This window comes from Lacerta agilis, chromosome Z, assembly GCF_009819535.1.
Source record: "Lacerta agilis isolate rLacAgi1 chromosome Z, rLacAgi1.pri, whole genome shotgun sequence".
Classification (NCBI taxonomy): Eukaryota; Metazoa; Chordata; class Lepidosauria; order Squamata; family Lacertidae; genus Lacerta; species Lacerta agilis.
The window spans coordinates 13,824,689-13,844,721 of NC_046331.1; the positions used below are offsets into that span (position 1 = coordinate 13,824,689).

A 20,033-nucleotide genomic window follows, 5' to 3' on the forward strand; every position below is an offset into this window, starting at 1 on the left:
GTGTCTTTTCGGAGAAAAGTGCCTCAAATTTCTAGATGGAACAGAATTAAACACATTTTGTTGGCTGAGGCAGAGCAGGAAATGATGCCTCTCCTCCCTCATGCCAAGTCAAGGTACATGGAGTTAACTAAAGGCTGGCTGAATTATTTTGGCACCTGAAGCAGAGAATCCCACAAGCGCTTCTCCCTGGGGAGTAAACATGACAATTATGATAAATTAAAGGACTTAAAATCTGCTGCCCTTTCATGACTTGAGCAGCAAGATGCAAAGGAAGGCAGAGTTGCTGCATTTTTAACAGTCATCTAGAAGAGGAGATTTCAGGGGGAGAAACTTGAAGCAATGGGAAAATTAATTTATTTTGCATTCATACTCCACCTTTTCTCCAAGGAGCTCAAGGTGGCATACATGGCTCTCCCTCTCCCCAGTTTATCCTTACAGAAACCCTGTGATGTAGGTTGGACTGAGAGGCAGTGACTGAGCTAATGAGCTTCATGGCTGAGTGGGGGATTTGAACCCTGGTCTCTTAGGCCCTAATCCAACACGTTACTACACCACACTTGCTCTGTGTTAATTTTACATGGGTTCATATACCTGTTTTGTTTCTGCATTAATCTGAGGTTCTGGGTTTTAAAATCCACATGAAAATTTGTACTTAATTATTTGGGGTTGTATGCAATGCTAGTCCTATGCAGAATAAATTTATTGCAGCAGCTAACTTAGGTCCATCAAGTTCAATAGGTCTGCACTGGGTAGAACTTAGCTGGATAGCAACCCACATAATTTTATCTACCTTGAAAACCACATTTCATCTCAATGTACACATAAAAATATATACGTGTGTGTGTGTGTGTGTGTGTGTGTGTGTGTGTGTATACAGGCTTGGGGCATGAGTGTTAAGAGCTCTTCCATACTTTCATTTAATATAACTAATAAGCTTTCTGTACCTCCATTAATCATCTGTTGTCGATGTTACATTCTCCTCCAAATTGCTGCCTTCTAGTTCTCACACCTTCCTGTCCTTCAATATAGATTTTCTCATACTACTCTCTTTTTCAGAGTATCCCTGGTATGGGGGGGGGGAATCGGGACCAAGGGAGGGGAACATATAGGAAGGCAGTGACTTGCAGGAGAGCACCATGTGGAAAACAGTACATGTGAGAAGGATCTAAGGGTTATAGTAGACCACAAACTTAGCATGAGTGTGATGCTGCAGCCAAAATGGTGAGTGCTAATCTAGGCTGCCATCAATGGAAGTCTAGTGACCAGTTCAAGGGAAGAGATAACACCACACTCTTCTGCCTTGGTCAGACCGCATCTGGAGTACTTTGTCCCACAGTTTAAGATGGATATGAACAAGCTACAATGTGTGCAGAGGAGGGTCTGGAACCAAGGGTCTGGAAACCAAGTCTTACGAGGAACGGTTGAAGGAGCTGGATATGTTTAGCTTAGGAAAGAGGAGACTAGTAGATATGGTAGCCATTTTCAGATATCTCAAGAGCTGTCACATGGAAGATGGATGAAGGTTTTCTCCTGCACTGGAGGGTAGGACCTGAACCTATGGTTTCAAAAGACATGAAAAGAGATTACAACTAAACATTAGGAAGAACTTTCTGATGGTGAGAGCTGTGCAACAGTGGAATGGACTCCCTCGGAAGGTGGCAGACTCTCTTTCCTTGGAGATTTTAAAGCAGCACCTGATTGGCTACCTGTCAGGGATTTGTTAGCTGTGATTCCTGCCTTGCAGGGGGTTGGACTAGATGACCCTTGGGTTCACCTCCCAACTCCATAACAACAGAGAATTAATGGAGCTACATGAAGTTTAGTATCCAGATTAACCGGCAGTATGGATGAGCCCTCTTAAAGTGGGGTTTGCATTTGGCATCTTTTAAATCTTAAGCAGTATGTGGACCGAGAAACTCCCAGAAGTGCAAACTGGATTTCGAAGGGGCAGAGGAACCAGAGACAGTGGCGTAGGGAGGGGGCGAAGGGGGCGGGGAGCCCCAGGTACCACCCTGGAGATGGTGACACTTTGGGCGCCCCTCCCTGGCTTGCCTCTGCCCGGACGGGCTTGCTCGGGGCTCACCCACCGGCAGCGCACTACTACAGATTACTGCGTGCTGCCGGAGGACCCCAAGCAAACCCATCCCAGGCTTACCCAGTGGCAGCTCGTCACTCCCAGTGCGCAGGGGCTCGCCTGCTGGCAGCGTGCCGCTACGGAGTGCTGTGTACCACTGGTGGGCCCCGAACAATCCTGTCCCAGGCTCTCCCACTGGCAGTGCACCGCTCATGCGCCTGCACACTGGAGCAGCGCGCTGCCGGCGGGCCAGCCCCAGATGGGCTTGCTCGGGGCTCTCCTGCTGGCAGCGCGCCGCTATAGAGAGCTGTGCACCGCTGGCGGGCACTGAGCAAGCCGCAAAGCGAGGCCGCCCTGCCCGTGGCTCACCCAATGCCAGGCACGCCTCTCCCAGCACGCATGCGCAGCGTGCGTCCGACGCATGTGCCAAACGCACGCTGCGCATGCATGCTGGGAGCGAAACCCCCCCCCCACGGTGCTTCCGGGTTTGCCACCCTGGTTAGCCAGGCGGCTTCCTCTGCCCCTGACCAGAGACCAAATTGCAAACATGAGCCGGGTTATGGAGAAAGCTAGAGAGTTCCAGAAAAACATCTACTTCTGCTTCATTGACTATGCAAAAGCATTTGACTGACTGTGTTGACCACACCAAACTATGGCAAGTTCTTAAAGAAATGGGAGTGCCTGATCACCTCATCCGTCTCCTGAGAAATCTCTATGTGGGACAAGAAGCTACAGTTAGAACTGGATATAGAACAACTGATTGGTTCAAAATTGGGAAAGGAGTACGACAAGGCTGTATATTGTCTCCCTGCTTATTTAACATATACAGAATTCATCATGCGAAAGGCTGGACTGGATGAATCCCAAGATGGAATTAAGATTGCCGGAAGAAATATCAACAACCTCAGATATGCTGATGACACAACCTTGATGGCAGAAAGTGAGGAGGAATTAAAGAACCTTTTAATGAGGCTGAAAGAGGAGAGCGCAAAATATGGTCTGAAGCTCAACATCAAAAAAACTAAGATCATGGCCACTGGTCCCATCACCTCCTGGCAAAGAGAAGGGGAAGAAATGGAGGCAGTGAGAGATTTTACTTTCTTGGGTTCCATGATCACTGCATATGGTGACAGCAGTCATGAAATTAAAAGACACCTCCTTCTTGGGAGAAAAGCAATGACAAACCTAGACAGCACCTTAAAAAGCAGAGATATCACCTTGCCGACAAAGGTCCGTATAGTTAAAGCTATGGTTTTCCCAGTAGTGATGTATGGAAGTGAGAGCTGGACCATAAAGAAGGCTGGTCGCTGAAGAATTGATGTTTTTGAATTATGGTGCTGGAGGAGACTCTTGAGAGTCCCATGGACTGCAAGAAGATCAAACCTATCCATTCTCAAAGAAATCAGCCCTGAGTGCTCACTGGAAGGACAGATCCTGAAGCTGAGGCTCCAATACTTTGGCCACCTCATGAGAAGAGAAGACTCCCTAGAAAAGACCTTGATGTTGGGAAAGATTGAGGGCACAAGGAGAAGGGGATGACAGAGGACGAGATGGTTGGACAGTGTTCTCGAAGCTACCAACATGAGTCTGACCAAACTGCGGGAGGCAGTGGAAGACAGGAGTGCCTGATGTGCTCTGGTCCATGGGGTCACGAAGAGTCAGACACGACTAAACAACTAAACAACAAAGCTTTTAAATCTGGCACCAAACGATGCACTACTGGACACAGCATCACTCAAGAGTTCCCATTAAGGCCTTCCAAGTGGAGCCAAACTTTCATGCAATGACTTCCATTCAGTGGTAAATTCCATGCTGAATGGAAACCCTGATTGCCGCAGGAATCTTCCTTTGCAAACACTGCTCAATTCAAGCTACACCTGTTAATGAATAATTTCCCCCCTTGAGACTGAGCATAGGGGAAAAAAATCTCACTTCTGTTGTTTTATCCAATTTTCCCTGTCAACCCACCCAGTACTGTCATGCAGCCCACAGAAGATTTCCAATAAGGGGGTGTGACCCCCAGTGCTGAAAAAGACCCCCCCCCAAGCTAAGCCATCATTCATTCACTGTATTGTGCTAAAAAGAAGATCTAGCATCACCCTTGTTATTTTATCAACTGCTGTAATTTTATTATAATATAGTTGCTGTTGAAACATAAAAATCTATGTCTGGGGAAGAAAAAAGAAGATACCTGTGGTGTGTCAAGGGTTTGCAAAGCTTTACACGAAAATTCAATAAATGTTTTAGACTATTCTGTATCTCACCCTACGAGAGAAGAATGAACTCTGCGAGAGAAGTAGGGCGTCCAATTTTGCAGTGCAAAAAGGAAGAATTCATTTCACAGCAGGAAAGGGAAAGGAGGGATGACTGTGTATTCCAAAAGACCACATTTCAGTGGTGAGCCTTTGCTCAAAGGGGGCTCCATGCCAAGCCCTCAAAACCATCCGAATAATTGTGAGCGGAATTGACTCTCTTTCAGCCTCAGTTTGCCAAAGGAAGCTGTCCAGATTTCTTGATTAATTTGTTTTCCTGCATTCTTGTTTTACAAGGCTCCTGTGGAATCCACGTGGTGCTAAAGGAGCGACAGAGTTGGCAATCTGGGGAGTGGAAGAGGTCACAGGCCAGATCTAGCCATGGGGCAATTTTAACTAGCCAGGCCAAATTTTAATCAAGATATACTAATTTAAAAAATGAAAGGGAAAAAAATGCCTGCTGCTTCACTCAGAAGCAAAAGAGAAAAACTTCTAAGCAGTAAAAAAAGAAGAAGAGCCCAGACTTCCTCTTGGATTTTGTAGGTAGCATCCTAGGAAGAAGAAGAAGAAGAAGAAGAAGAAGAAGAAGAAGAAGAAGAAGAAGAAGAAGAAGAAGAAGAAGAGTTTGGATTTGATATCCCGCTTTTCACTACCCGAAGGAGTTTCAAAGCGGCTAACATTCTCCTTTCCCTTCCTCCCCCACAACAAACACTCTGTGAGGTGAGTGGGGCTGAGAGACTTCAGAGAAGTGTGACTAGCCCAAGGTCACCCAGCAGCTGCATGTGGGGGAGTGGACCTTAGAGACCAACTAAGTTTGTTCTTTGTATGAGCTTTCGTGTGCATACACAGTTCTTTAGAGGCATGCACATGAAAGCTCATACCAAGAACAAACTCAGTTGGTCTCTAAGGTGCTACTGGAAAGAATTTCCTATTTTATTTTGTTTTGACTATGGCAGACCAACACGGCTACCCACCTGTAACTGAAATAATTTTAATGTGTGGCAGAGAGCAGTCCTAATTCAAAGGCTGGAGAGGAGGGAGGGCCAGGAGACAAGATGGGGTGGCTTGCTGAAGTCTCCCCCTCCTGCTGTGACCAGTTCCTCTCCTGCCTGATCTCCCAGAACACATTGAGAAATGAAAAGAACAGATTGGTTGTGTTCAGACACAGTTTCAGAATGCTTGGGGGAAAGACCCTGGAGAGGAAGAGACTCGGGCAGCTGTGGGAGGGTAGGGACCTTCAGTTCTCTCAACTGCCTCTTTGGGGCAAGACCTACTGGGATCACTACAGCTGCACTATTTGGGTTTCTTTGAATAGAGACTTAACTTCACCGACACCAGTGTTTGTTTATTGCTGACCTTCACCTGACTCTAGCTCCTGACAGGCCTAACCATCAGAGGAGGGAGGGAGGAAATGTGGGATGAAGGTCAGTGCTGCTCAGCCCTTCCCGCAGCTCCCACTGCACCACCATGAGAGGTCAGGCTGCCTCCTCCCCTTGCTCCCCTTCCCCATTGCCTTTCCCCACTGGCTAGGGGAATTCAGGACTCTGCTTGACATAGAGAGAAGCCGTGATGGCATAAGGATTTTTGTGAGAGTCCCAGCATTTTTAGGGCAGTCGGAGACTATAAGTTGGCCATTATGAGAACAGGATGCTGGACTAGATGGGCCCTTGGCTTGATCCAGAATGAATATTCTACCTCCACTGTCGGAGACACCAAACCTCTGAATACCAGCTGCTGGAAACCACAGGATAGGAGAATTCTTGAGAGTTGTTAGGAGATCTTTATTCCTATTCCTGGGGCTATAATCCCAGAGTTCTCTGAGAAGAGTGATTGATTGTTGAACTAATAGCTCTCAGTACCCTTATATACTTAAAAGCAGTTTAAAATGTGAATAAAACATTTTTTTGGGAGGACTGTTAAAAATATCTATTTAAAACATTCAGAGAATAATTAAAATCAACGATAAGCTCAAAAATGCCAGTAAAGCACACAACTCCTAGAGTGATTTGACAGTCAATCTCTCTTCCCAGGGAAATCTGGGAGCTGTGCAGGGAATAGTGGGTCTCCTACCACCACTCAGCACCCTTAACAAACTCCAGCCTCCCAGAATTCCTTGGAAGAAGCAATGATAGTTTAAAGTGGTATCATAGAGTTTTGAATGCAGCCACTAGTTCTTCCCTTATTCATTATAAAGTACGGAGGTGTTTGTGGTGTGTGTTTGTGTGGTGGGTTGAGGACTTGTCTAAGGATGCCTAAATCCAGTGACATGTCTTTCACTCTTTCTCCCCAGATGAAGGCCTCCTGCCTCTTCTCCTGCTTCTTCCTGCTGAACTTCTGTGTCTGCTTCCCCCTGGATGAGGGGCAGGCGTTGGGCCAGAAGGGCAGCCTCTGGGTCCCCGGAGCTGCCAAGTGGAAGTGTTCACCTGGAGACCTCAAGTCCCTCCTCAGCGTCGCCAGGGAACTGCAGGGCTTCGAGAAGGAGCTAGCTGGCATCCGCCTCCGCTTCGGGAGGGAGGGAGGAGGTCCAGAAGATGAGAATGAAGCCACCAACTACCTGCCGGAGGAGGAGGCAGGTGAGAAGAGGGCTGGCACTTTGGGCAACCTTGCTGAGGAGCTGAACGGCTACAGCCGGAAGAAGGGAGGCTTCAGCTTCCGCTTTGGGCGGCGGAGGCGGAGGATATCAGCTCTCTTCTGAAGTCCACTGTCCACCCACTTCAGCTGTGGAAGTCCTTCCTTATCTGTCCTGTGCTACATCTTCAACACTCTTGGGATAACCAACAGTGCCCTCATCAATCTGTTGCCTTGTACAACACAAGCATTTCTTATTTTCCTGTTCCCTATTCTGCAAAATCTTGTTTTTCGCAGGAGGGGGTCAAGAAGCGATTCATTCCACAACAGTCTCCTCCTTTCCACTGACTTCATCTGTTCTGATTGGGCAGCTCAGTCTAAAGGCCACTTCTGTGTGTTTTGCAGGAAGGGAGAACAGGGCAGAAGAGATTCCCTTGCAAGGATGGTTCCCCCTGCCCCCAAACGCTTCAATTTCCCCCCTGCAATGCCTGACCGCAAAGGAACATTGGGAGCATAGATCACAGTTCATTCATGGAGGGCACCTCTGAAACTCAAGAAGACCTGGCTGGTGCTTTTAAGAACTGAGCAGATGCTAGAGAGAAAGAGTGGGGAATGGTTTTCAGCTCAAGGGCCACATCCCCTTCTGGGAGTCATGGGCCAATGGTGGGTGGGGCCCAAAGCAAATGTGGATGGAGAAGCAAATGAAAATTTCACCTTTGTACCATAGTTTAGTTTACACACACACACACACACACACACACACACACACACACACACCTTCTTTATACTGCAGCCAGAGCAAGCAAGAGGCATTATTGGAGTTCAAGGATGCATATTGTAGCCATGCAAAATAACGGCGGGGGGAAGTTATGGGTGTGGTCTGATAAGAGTAGGTGTGGGGTGTGGAGTTGGTGTGGCCTTCATAGAGTTCTGAGGGCCAGACAGGGAACCATGAAGGGCCATGACCACTTTCTTTTATTTCTGACTCAGTATCCTTGTGGGAGTGTGAGGTGGAGGGGGTCTGCTTTCTGGGTTTGGGGAGAGAGGTCACCCCTTGCTGGAGATGGGTAGAACTGTGAACTGAAGTTTTTCCTCCATCTTTAATTTCTCCAACCAGCTCTCCACATTTCCACAGCCTGTGCAAGACCACTATTCCTTTAAGTCCTCATGAAAATTCATTAGCATTTTTATGCAGATTCTCCTAATCGATACGTTTGAAATATTTCCCCACTAACAGGCATTGTTTTACAAAACAAATTTCCCTAAAACAACACATATTTGTACGCTGCTTTTGTGGATGTGTGCATCTTTATTCACATTACTCCAGAAAAGGGCAATGATTGGCAAGAAATCTGGAGAATTTCCTGCATTGTTTCTGAAAGTGCATATTATGTAGGTTTGCCTTTAAGTGAAAACTGAGCTGAATTTATTGCCCATTCCCTAGCTACCAGTCATGATGGCTATGTTCTCCCTCCACCGTCAGAGGCAATATACCCATGAATGCCAATGGATGGGAAACACAACTGGGGAGAGTTGTTCTTGTGCTCAAGTCCTGCTTGGGAGATTCCCATAATGGGCATCTTGTTAGCCACTGAGAGAAGAGAAGAACAGACTGGATGGCCTCACTCAGCCTGATGCAGCAAGGAATGCAGGACAGTTCTAAAAGCAGATCAGTCACGTTTATGGAGGGCAAGGCTATCAACGGCTACTGGCCAAAATTGTAACACTCCGCTGCAACAAAGACAGTAATGTATCTGAATACCAGTTTCTGGAAGCCACATAGGGAGGAGAGTGGGTGCTGCTTGTGGGCTTCCCATATTGGGTATCTGGAAGCCTGTGAGCAAGACCTAACACAAGAGCACTCTCCTGTGCTTTCCAGCATCTGGTATACAGAAGCACTGCTGCCTCTGCCCCCTTTTCAATCAGTCTCCACCTCCTTCTTGAATCTCAGGAGACTTGAAAATCATAGAACCATAGAGCTGGGTCCCCAAAGGGTCATCTAGTTCCACCCTTGCGATGCAGGAATCAGAGCTACTTGGTAATTGAGGCGTGTAAATGGCATAATCAAAATCTGTGTGCCAGCTACCTATTGCGGACTGAAATGACTGAAATAAAATATTTGCTTGCAACTCCCTCTGGTTTAAAGGAGGGAACAGAATCCCCACCCCAAGTTCTGCAGAGCCCCAACTGAGCATTGCTTCACCACAGAAGAATAATCAGATGATGAAATCTGGAGCCCACCAGTTAGCATGACTTTCCTTGAGCCCAGTGCAGTTTGGAAACTCTTTCATTGCAGCTGGGTAGAAAATTGGCAGGCTGGATATTTATTAAAGAACTGAATGCTTAAAGAGTGTTGCGGGGTGGGTTATAAAGTAAGAGGGCTATCTCCATGGCAACATCAATTAAAAGCTCCCAGCAGCTTTGCTGTTCAATCAAACCAAACATTGGTGATGTTTTCTGAAACAGAGCTCTCCCGTGGGATGAGATTAAAAGCAGGGTTTGTGAGGGATCCCCTGCACCCAGCCTCTGGTCATCTTCCTTTGCAACCTGGCTGAAGAAGCAACAGGTGTGATTCAGCCAACCATTTCCAGAGCAGCAAAAAGACAGGTGCTCTCAAGATTTCAGCACTCTGTGGGTCTTGAACTTGAGACAGGAGGAATGTCAGGCTGGGACTTGTCCTAGTCCATAGCCTCTGTCACTATCCAGATCTGGGCTTGCCTCCACATCCAGCATCCACAAGTTGGACACAGCTGGCAATTTGCTGATCTCTAGGAGAAAAGCTGGTGCTCAGCTGCAGAGGATCTGCTTTGCAGGCAGAAACTCCCAGGTTAAGTCCTCAGAATCTCTTGGTAGGGCAGGGAATGGCCTCAAAAAGGATATGGCAGGGTTGGGAAAGCTTCAGAAAAGGGCAAGCAAAATGATCATGGGGATGGAGAATCTCTCCTATGAAGGAAGGTCGCAGCATTTGGGACTTTTTAGTTTAGAGAAAAAGGTGAGTGAGAAGGGACATGATAGAAGTTTATAAACTTGGTGGTATAGCAAAAGTGGGTAGAGACAAGTTTTTCTCCCTCTCCCACAACACTGGAAACCATGGACATCCAATGGAGATGAATGTTGGAGGATTCAGGGCAGATAAAAGAAGGGGATTTCTTCACGCAACACAGAGTTAAACTGTGGAACTCGCTCCCATAGGGAGGGCAAACAGCTGGTAGTTTAATTCTTTATTGACAAAAAAAACAAAAACAACCCCCCCCCCACAAACCTACAGTAGCTCCAGAGGTGAATTAAACATACACACAGACACACCCTCCCCAGGCTAATGCTCTGAGCTGGTTTGTTGGAGCAACAGGCACAAGTAACCTGTGACTCCTTCAACATGGAAGCTGTTGCTGTGCCTGTTTCTTCAATCCCCTCCCGGTCATGGGGGACAGGGGGGTTTCTGCCCCCACTTCAGGCACCTTCTTTGCTTCAGCTCCTGGCGTGTCCTGCCCTTCCTTACCCATCTCTGACTGCTCAGATCTCTTCCCATCCTCCAGCTCTGGCTCCTGCCTTGTAGGAGGCACAAACCCCCATAAATTGCTACCCACTTCCTCTGGATCAGCCTCTGGCTGCACCAACCCTTTCGCCATTCCACAGAGCTCCACCAGTCCTTAACAGCAGCTCTCCAGGGTTTCAGAGGGTTCTTCCCTAGCCCTACCCAGAGACGAGAAGGATTGAACCTGGTGCCTTTTGCATGCAAAGCAGATGCTCTGCCAACATGCTACAGTGTTTTAACTATGATGAAGTTAAAGTTCCAGTCCTCAAGGTATAGGAAGCTACATCATACTTTGCTATTGCACTCAGGTCCTGCTTGCAGGTTTTGCACTGGGCCACTGTGAGAACTGGATGCTGGACTAGATGAGCTATTGATACGATCCAGCAGACTCTGCTTGTGTTCGTATTGAAACAGAGCATTGGTCAAAGCAGGTGCTCTATTGCTGAGTTATGGTGCTGCTACACTGTTGAAATGGATATGATGATTCAAGGAAATAACCCTTGGGATAATGGGGTTGACTGCAAAGTCTGTGAGACAAACTTAGTGTGCTGCCAATATTTTGGTTTTCTGTAAAAGCAGACAAGTGTGTTAGGAGTCTGATGACAAAAAAAATCATGAATCAGAATATCAATATATTTATCTTTGGGGCACAGAAACTGGCAAGAGCACCTACCATCATAGAATCAGAGTGTTGTAGGGGACCCCCCAAGATCATGTAGCCCAACCTCCTGCAATACAGGAATCACTGCTAAAGAATCCTGTTATCCAATAATTCTCAAAGACTATGGACAGCAACTCTGAGCTTACAACTGCATGTTCCTTTAGTACTCTTGGATGCAGCTCATCAGGCCCTGGAGATTTGAATTCATTTAAAGTAGCTAGGTGTTAGCTCCCTCCTTACATCCTTTATTCTGTTGTCAGCAGGTTGGGCACTTTTTTCCTTTTGGGTGAAGACAGAGGCAAAATAAGTGTTGAACAGTTCCACCTTCTCTCTGTCGCACAGTAGCATTTCTGTCTTCTCCATGCACGAGACCTACTACTTGTTTGTTCTTCCTCTTGCTTTGAACATAGCCCCCCAAAAAACGTTTTAAAAGTTATTTTTAACCTCTCTTGCAATCCTGACCTTCTTCCTGCAGCTGTTGGCTGCTCATATATACTCTTCGTGGTTTCCCTTTTCTTCCATTTCTTATACAGGCCTTAAATCTCAGCTCATCTGTAAGCTCCTTATGCAGCTACACCAATTTCTTTAGATGACCAGAACTGGACAGTACTCCCAAGTGGGGTCTGTCTAAGGCAGAACTGTTACTATCATTTCCCTTGATCTTGATGCTATACTTCTGTTGATGCAGCCTAGACTTTCAGTCTACTCCTAAATACCCGGATATGGCAGAAATGGTTCTAGGAAAATATGCTGAGCCACCAAAGATCCAAGGGACAGCGAGTCAGGTTCCCCACCACCACTGGCTGAGACCACTGGCTGCACTCTTTTAGTCTAGAGGTGTAGTCTAGAGGTGCAAGCAGAGGTGTAGGGATATGAGGCTGCATTGGGGAGGGGGCAAAGACCCTTTACTATTTTTTCTGCATCAGGGTCCCTGCCTCAAGCATCCTAGAACTATCCAATCAGCCAGTGGTACCCATCAGAATGAAAGGAGAAGAGTCAGCCACAGAGGATGGGCACCTAGAGTCACTCTGGAAAGGTGGGTGGAAAGGAGACTAAAATCACAAAGGGACTCTGCAATTCAGAATTTGCCACTTCACTGCTGACTGTGGGACAATATAAAGATTATAGATGGTGGGGAGAAAGTGGATATAATAATGTCCCCAATCCTTTTGGGAAAAGGGCTAAGTTTTCAGTAGGAACAAAGGAAGTGATCTTATGATATAGGCACAGGATTTTCTGTTAAATATCTTGAGCGTATCTGCATGGATTTTTTCTAACTCCTGTTTTGCTGCTTGATCTCAATGAGGAGTTGTTTGTTACCAGCTCTGCTAAAAGTGCAAACAATTATCATATATTATGTGTGTTATTATACGCCTCTCCACTTGAGGCTTCCTAAAGGAACCAGCGCATAAAATGTATATACACACAACAATGCAAATAACTTATGTGTTTGTGTTCTTATAAAACTGTGTGGCAGAAATATAGTACTGGATAAGGCTGGACTCTTTTAGACGGATTATAAATATAATAGACATACTTTAGCATCCCATTTGGCATATAATTAGTCAGGCCATGCACGAATAGCTTAGATGTAAGCCGACACTCGATGAAAAAGGCGGTCCAATGCGGGCGAAGCCAAAGTCTGTGCCTGAATCCATTTAAAGGACATACATACTTAAACTAGATGGAACTTGCTCCCGCAGGAGGCATTGACAGCAAACAGCTTGGATGGATGGCTTTAAAACAAGATTGATGGCTACTAGCCCCAATGGCTAGGCCAGGCCTCCATAATCCAAGGCGGCAAATGCTTCTGAGTATCAGTAGCTAGAAAAAGCTGGAGGGGGCTGCACTGTTGTGCTCAGGTCCGGCTTGTGGCCTTACCTTTGGAACATCTGTTTGGCCACTTTGAGAAGAAGATGCTGGACTGGATGGGCCATTGGCCTGATTCAGCAGCCAGGCTCTCCTTCTGTTTTCCCTCCACTGTGGGAGGCAATATGCCTCTGAATACTAGTTGCTGGGATCCACAAGTGGGTAGAGTGTTGCTGTTGCTCTGAGGTTCTATTTACAGGCTTTCCACAGGGGCATCTTGTCAGCCACTATGAGAACAGGATGCTGGACCAGATGGGGCACTGGCCTGATAGCAACTGCCTTCTACAACCCTGCAACTCTGTCCAAATGACCACAGGTTTCAGCTGCACCTCCAAACATATTAACAGGGGTAGGAGAGCTTTGGCCCGAGGTCAATGTTCCCTTCTAGGCAACTTTCTGAGGGTCGTGTGTCAGGGGTGCATGGGGCCAGCAGCAAAAGTGGGCAGGGTATAAAATGTTTGCTTACACAAACCCTTTTCTATTCTCCATCCAAGCAAGCAAGGTGCATGATCAGGGTTAAATGACACATTGCATGCAGGCAAAAACTCTCTAGAAGGGTGCAAAGCAGGATCAATTAGAGATATTGCCTGGGAAGAACGGGCATGGCTGTGGAGTGAGTCCCAAAGGCCTGGCAGAGAGGCCTGGTGGGCTGTATTAGTCCTTGGGCCTCAGATTTCTCCTCACCTGTTTTTAAAGACAGCATCCAGGGTTGGAAGCTTCAGAGAACCCAGCTTCAGATTCTCTTCACGGAGACAGCCCCACAAATTTAAACACTCTCCTTGCCACTTTTGGTCCAACATCAGATTATCATAATGTGAAGGGGACATCATCCGTCACTTCCAAGGTAGGCCAGCAAAGCAGGAATTAAGTCTCAGGTCACACTGAGCAAAAGGAGGGCAGGGAGCTAAAAAAAAAAACACCACAAAAAATCTGCAGAAGTATCGTACGGGGGGGGGGGCACAGAAAGGACAGTGAAAAATAAAAATAAACCACCCTTTTTCACACATGGATCCAAGAGCCAAACTTAGCTTCAAGGAGAGAGGGTTCTCACGCAGGTGGAAGAAGATCTGCCAGGGGAATAGAAACCAGGGAGGGAAATTCTGCTGGCTCAGTTACTTTTGTCAATTTCAGATGATATTTTCTGGGTAGGAAAAAAGCAACACACCACCACCACCACCAACCCTTCTCTCTGCCATCCCCGCTCCACCAACCTTTGACTTTCCCCCCCAGTGATGAAAGAAGTTTGCCAAGAAGAAAAGCAAGGACACAGGGGCTTGGCTGACCCAGCAGATGTAAAGCTGTGCTCCCACAAAGAACATACGTCTATGAACACAATAAAAGCACTGCTGGATCAGGCCAGTGGCCTGCCTAATACAGCAATCAGCTCTCACAGTGGCCAATCAGATGGCCCAATGGGAAACCTGCAAGCAAGATCTAAGCACTCTCCAGTAATTGTACCCCACCGTCTGGTATTCAGAGGTAGTTTCCCTGGGTGTGGAGGTTCTATTGCAGTAGACCTCCATATGGAGAGTCCTGCTAGACCCATCTAGTCAAGCATCCAGTTCTCACGGTGGCCAATCAGATACCTGAGGAAAACTCTCAAGCAGGAACTGAGCACAAGAGCACTCTCTCCTCCTGCAGTTTTCAATATCTGGTATTCAGCAGCATTTCTGCCTCCAACCATGGAGGCAGAGCGTAACTGTCATGGCTAGTAGATATTGATATCCTTATCTCCACCTCCATAAATTTTAGTCCTCTTTTAAAGCATCCAATGCCTCCTGTAGGAGTTCCACAGTTTAACTATGCACACTTAACTATGCAGTGTCAACTATGGCTGACACTGGTTAGTGTGAGCAGTGGGGAAATACAGAATGCTGTGATGTCACAACATGGTCAAACTCCAACTAGGAATGGGGATCTGCCTGTTCAAGCATCCCATTTAATATGGGCCCTTTAGGGCTGATCCTATGACTTTTGCACATGCTTAAGTACCAACACACAAGTTCATTTGTAAGGATCTTTGAATCCCTATAACTAACTAGAGCTCGGTTGGAAATGGCTTAGTGGTAGAGCATCTGCTTTGCATGCAGAAAGTCCCAGGTTGTCCCCAGGGCATCCTCAGGCAGCACTGGAAATATCCCTTGCCTGGAACCCTAGAGAACCGCTACCAGTCAGTATAGACAACATTGAACTAGCTTCATGCATTACAATTTGATTCAGCTCTCAATTCAGGACTGTGAGGAACAGAACTTTTATTTTTAGGGGAAGGCCACAGCTCAGTGGTAGAGCACCTGAGCTTTGCATGCAGAAGGTCCCAGGTTCAATCCCTGGCATCTCCAGATAGGGGTAGTAAAGACCTCCCAATGAAACCCGATAGCGAGCCACTGCCAGTCAGTGCAGCTAATACTGGGCTAGATGGGCCAATTGTCTGACTCGGTAGAAGTAAGTTTTCTAAGTTTCTGTTTAAATGAACCCTTTATCCGGATCCATGAAGACTAGAATATTAGTTTTTTTTTACGGGGAAGTGCTGAAACAATGTTTGAGCCCTTGCTTTGCATGCAGAAGTTCCAACGTTCAATCCTGGCACCTCCAGGTGGATCTGGGAATGTCCTGTCTGAAACTCTGGAGAGCTGCTGCCAGTCAATGCAGACAGTACTGAGTTAGATAGGCTGGCTCAGTTTAAAGCAGATTCACATCTCAGTGATATGCTGAAGATGTTTCCCAAGGCTACTACACACTGTGCAACCTTTTACCATCTACGTAACAACAACAGCAGCAATAAAAATCCTGCCCCCCCCAAAACCCAAGAGAATGTCCCCCCCTCTCTTTCTTTGTTAAGTTTTCCAGCTAGTTGGTGTTATTTCCCCTGCCAAGCTGCCTCTGAAAAAGGGAGGGCCAGCGTTCAAGGCTGGCCCTGACAGCAAACATTACCATTTCAACTATGTACTACACAAAGCAGGCAAGCAAGCAAGCTGCTATCCTCTGCACTCCCACCCCCCCACCCCCCAGCCAGGGCGCTCTCTCGCTCTTGCTCAGGCTCAATAACCCTGAAAATTGGAGCTATCAAACTGTTAAATGCATCGATCTGTTAAATCAACTCCCACCGTATTAGGCTAAGTTTAGGCTTCAACCCAATTGCCACCACTTTTGTCCAACCCACCACTCCCAGCTTGATGCGCTTAGCTCCTTCAGGGAACCCTCCCTCTCTCCCAGATGCAGCCAGATAAAACACATGGCAGAAGCTCAAATGCCATCCCTGAAATGCCAAAGATCACCTGAAAAGGTCACACTAGGAAGCAGCTGAACCCCCTTCTCTCTCTCCCAACCAGCCCAGGAAATTCCCACCTGCCAGAGCCAATGAAGCACCGAGCTAAAACTGCTCAACAGCTGTTAAATTCTCCCTGCTGGCCTTATATGCCAGAGATGTAAAAATGAAAATCATGCTCAGCTTCCCATCTCTTGAAGGGGCACAGGCATAAGAACCTAAGGAGAGCCCAGTGGCCCATCTTATACCAGCAATCACCCTGTTCTCACAGTGGCTAAACAGACGCCCCAAGGGGAAGTCTACAAGCAAGACTCAAGCACAAGAGCACTCACCCCTCTTGCAGTTTTCCAGCAGCTTATATTCAGGAACAATGCTGCTTCTGACCATGGAGGTAGAGCATACCCATCATAGCTAGTAGCCATGGATAGCCTCCTCCTCCTCCATGAATATGTCCAATTATATTTTAAAGCCATCCAAGTTGGAGGCCATCACTGCCTGTTGTGGGAGTGAGTTCCATAGTAACTATGCACTGAGCTGTGTGAAAAAGTCCTGAATCTTTCACTGGATGTCCCCGTTCTAGTGTTAGGTCAGTTTTCAGCTGGTTTTCCAAATCAAAACCAGTTTACGATCAGCTGCAGGGTGGGCCCTGAAAACACACATCTCAGATGTCAAAGGCCAGGGTAAAGAGGTGCATTTCAGCATTTGCCAAAAGCTGTACAGCGAAGGTGGCGGACATACCATTGTGGGGAGCAAGTTGCACAGCTTAGGGGCTGCCACAAAGAAGACCCTCTCCTGGGATGCCACCACCCCAAATCTATGAAGGTGGTGAAACTACCAAGAGGGCCCCTCTCTGACGATTTTCAAGCCAGGGAAGGGACTGTAGAGAAGAAGGCAGTCTTTCAAATATTTGGGGCCCAAGCTATTTAGGGCTTTAAACAATAATGTGTGTCTGGAATTGGGCCTGGCTGGCAACCAATACAGCTGAGATCTGAAGGGAACCCCAGCCAGCAATGTGGGTGCTGCATTTTGGACTAGTTGACATTTCCGTCTTCAAGGGTAGCCCCACAGAGAATGAACCACAACAATCCAGTCCGAAAGTTACCAGAGCATGGAGTACCATGGCCAAGTTATCCCTGTCCAACACAGCCTATTGTTCAAAGGCACAGTTGCATTTGTTGCCACCCTTTCACACTTTTGCCTCTGGCCCTCCTCATCCCTGGAATGCTGCTCATGACGGAATGTGGTCCATGGCCTGAGAGGGGTTCCCAACTCCTGAGAGATTCTTATGCTTGCCCCAGAATTAAGATATAAGGTTACCAAAGCTCTAGCATTGCCCTTCTCACTGATGCACTAGCTTTCTATGTGTGAGAATTTCTTTCTGGGGAGGAGCTTCACCACATCTTGAGATCTGTTTAGTCTATCCAAAAAAAGGTCACTTTTGTGTGTGTGGACTTCTGAGCAGGTAGAAGGCTCCTCTCCCCAGAAATTCAGAGCGATAAAAGTGCTGCTTGCATGCTGAATCTCGCAATGAGGCTGTGCAGCGTACCGTCAGGTGTTGAAGGGTGTCAACCTTCCTATCCGTCTGAAACTGGAGAGAGTTTGACTTCATTTGACAGGGAAGAAAATGCTCCTCCTTTCTTTGACATCAATTTATTTTAAAAAAATGCTAAGGAAGAAAAATCTGGAATTATTTAAAAAACAAACACAAAGCCAAAGATAGAAAGAGAAAGCCATTTACAGGGGGGAGGGAAGGTATTCTCTGGCCCCCACCCCCGCATTCTGAACTGGACAATCATCAGCTGAGGGAGGAAAACTACAAAGTCCCGCAAGTATTATTGCATGGGTGGGGGTGCAAAGAGAGACACAGCTATTCACATGTTGTAAAACGAAACAGACAGAAAGACCTACAAAAACTGTGTGTAATATTGAGTTACAAACATATATCTATAGTGGCAACAAGAGATTATCCACAAAAACGAAATTGGTACCCTCTGGAAACAGTAGAGTCCAACAGGAAAAGAGATATCTTTTTCTGGGTGTGTATGTGAGTGTTTAGGGGTGCAAGTCTTTTTTGGTCTACTGTTTGCTTTTTGTCATGCACATCTGGGTCCACAAAGGCAGCCGGCAGTGGTGCATTTACATCCCCATATTTATTGTCAAGTACAAAAAAAATGTTATGACTATTTTGCAAAGCAGTGTGCAAGTGGGTTTTGTGGGTGGAGTGGAGAGGAAAGAGTATCAGAAATGTCACAGCAACATAACCAGCGTATAAAAAAGGAAATCGTAGCATCATAGAATTGGAAGGGTCATCTAGTCCAACCCCCTGCAATGCAGGAATCACAGCTAAAGAACCCTCAAAGAGGAAGGCAGCAATGTAATTTAAAAGTGGTTAGTGCTGAAGACACATAGAGAGGATAAGGACAGCATGAGGCCAAAGAAGAGAAGGAAGAGGTGAATGATAATTGGTTTTGGTTTCCTTGAGCCTTGCTTTTTAAAAAATCAAGTGGCGGTAAATTGCAGTTAATAGTAGCATTGAGCTGATCCAAAAAAACAACAACAAATTTTTGCCAAGGGGACAGTAGGTGGGATTGAAACCTCCTGGGCAGTGAATGTGACAGTAGGCAGAGCAGGTGATGGGACAAGGCTTTGGGAAGCCAGCAAGACAGGGGAGCTGATCGCTTTGCAAACGGGCAGGGGGCTAGCTCTTGGATTAGGAGATTCTGTCAACAAATGTCTCATTGGATAAAACTGCTCCTAGCTCTTACTACCCTCTGTGCAGATGGGATCAAATGCTCCCCTGTGCGTGTCTGTTTATCTAAGAACATAAGAGCCTGCTGGATCAGGCCAATGGGCCATCTCGTCCAGAATCCTGTTCTCACAGTGGCCAACCAAATGCCTGCTGGAAACAGGTGAACAGAACATGATTTCAAAAGCACTCTCCCCTCTCAAGAGTTCCAGCAACTGGAAATCAGAAGCATTACTGCCTCCGACTATGGAAGCAGAGCATAGCCACCGTGGCAAGTAGCCATCAATAGCCTTCTCCTCCCTGAATTTGTCCACTCCTCTTTTAAAGCCATCCAAGTCTATCTTATCTCTATATATATCTCTATTTAACTGAGGATGAGGGATCCTACAGAGACAAAGGCAGCATGTGACAGACATGCCTTCTTCCTGCACACTTCTTCCTGACATGCCTAGTTTGGCATCTGCAGGGAATTACCTTTTGCATTTAATCATCTAATCCCCTCTTGGCACTTGTTAGGAGCGGTGCCTTTGTCAAGAGGGTTTTATGAACACAAACGATTGCAGTTCATTTTCATTAAATCAAGAGACAGGGGTTATGTGTCCTTACAGATGTTATTGGACTACAACTTCCATAATCCCTGACAAGGGGCCAGGCATCCAACAAGAACTACAGTGGTACCTCAGGTTACAGACACTTCAGGTTACAGACTCCGCTAACCCAGAAATAACGCTTCAGGTTAAGAACTTTGCTTCAGGATAAGAACAGAAATCGTGCTCTGGCAGCGCAGCAGCAGCAGTGCTTCAGGTTAAGAACAGTTTCAGGTTAAGAATGGACCTCCAGAACGAATTAAGTTCTTAACCCGAGGTACCACTGTACTTGTCTGTCCCTCATTGTTGGACTCACAGCTCCCAGCTCCCATACCCACTAGGCTGTTGGCCATGCTGGCCGCTGGGAATTGGGAGTTTCAACAGCATCCAGAAGGCCACAGGTTTCCCACCCATGCCCTGAAAGCACAAAGTGAATCTACATTGGGAATGACTGCAGCTTGTTTCAGGAAGGAAAT

At 46.7% G+C, this 20,033-nt stretch overlaps 1 protein-coding gene across 1 annotated transcript; it reads left to right on the top strand.

Moving 5' to 3' along the window:
- The first annotated feature begins 6,561 nt into the window (after nt 1-6,561).
- QRFP (pyroglutamylated RFamide peptide) lies at nt 6,562-7,109 on the top strand. The gene has a single exon (XM_033137974.1). It carries the CDS (start codon nt 6,575-6,577, stop codon nt 7,019-7,021), a length of 447 nt encoding a protein of 148 aa, XP_032993865.1. The 5' UTR covers nt 6,562-6,574; the 3' UTR covers nt 7,022-7,109.
- Nucleotides 7,110-20,033: the final 12,924 nt, after the last annotated feature.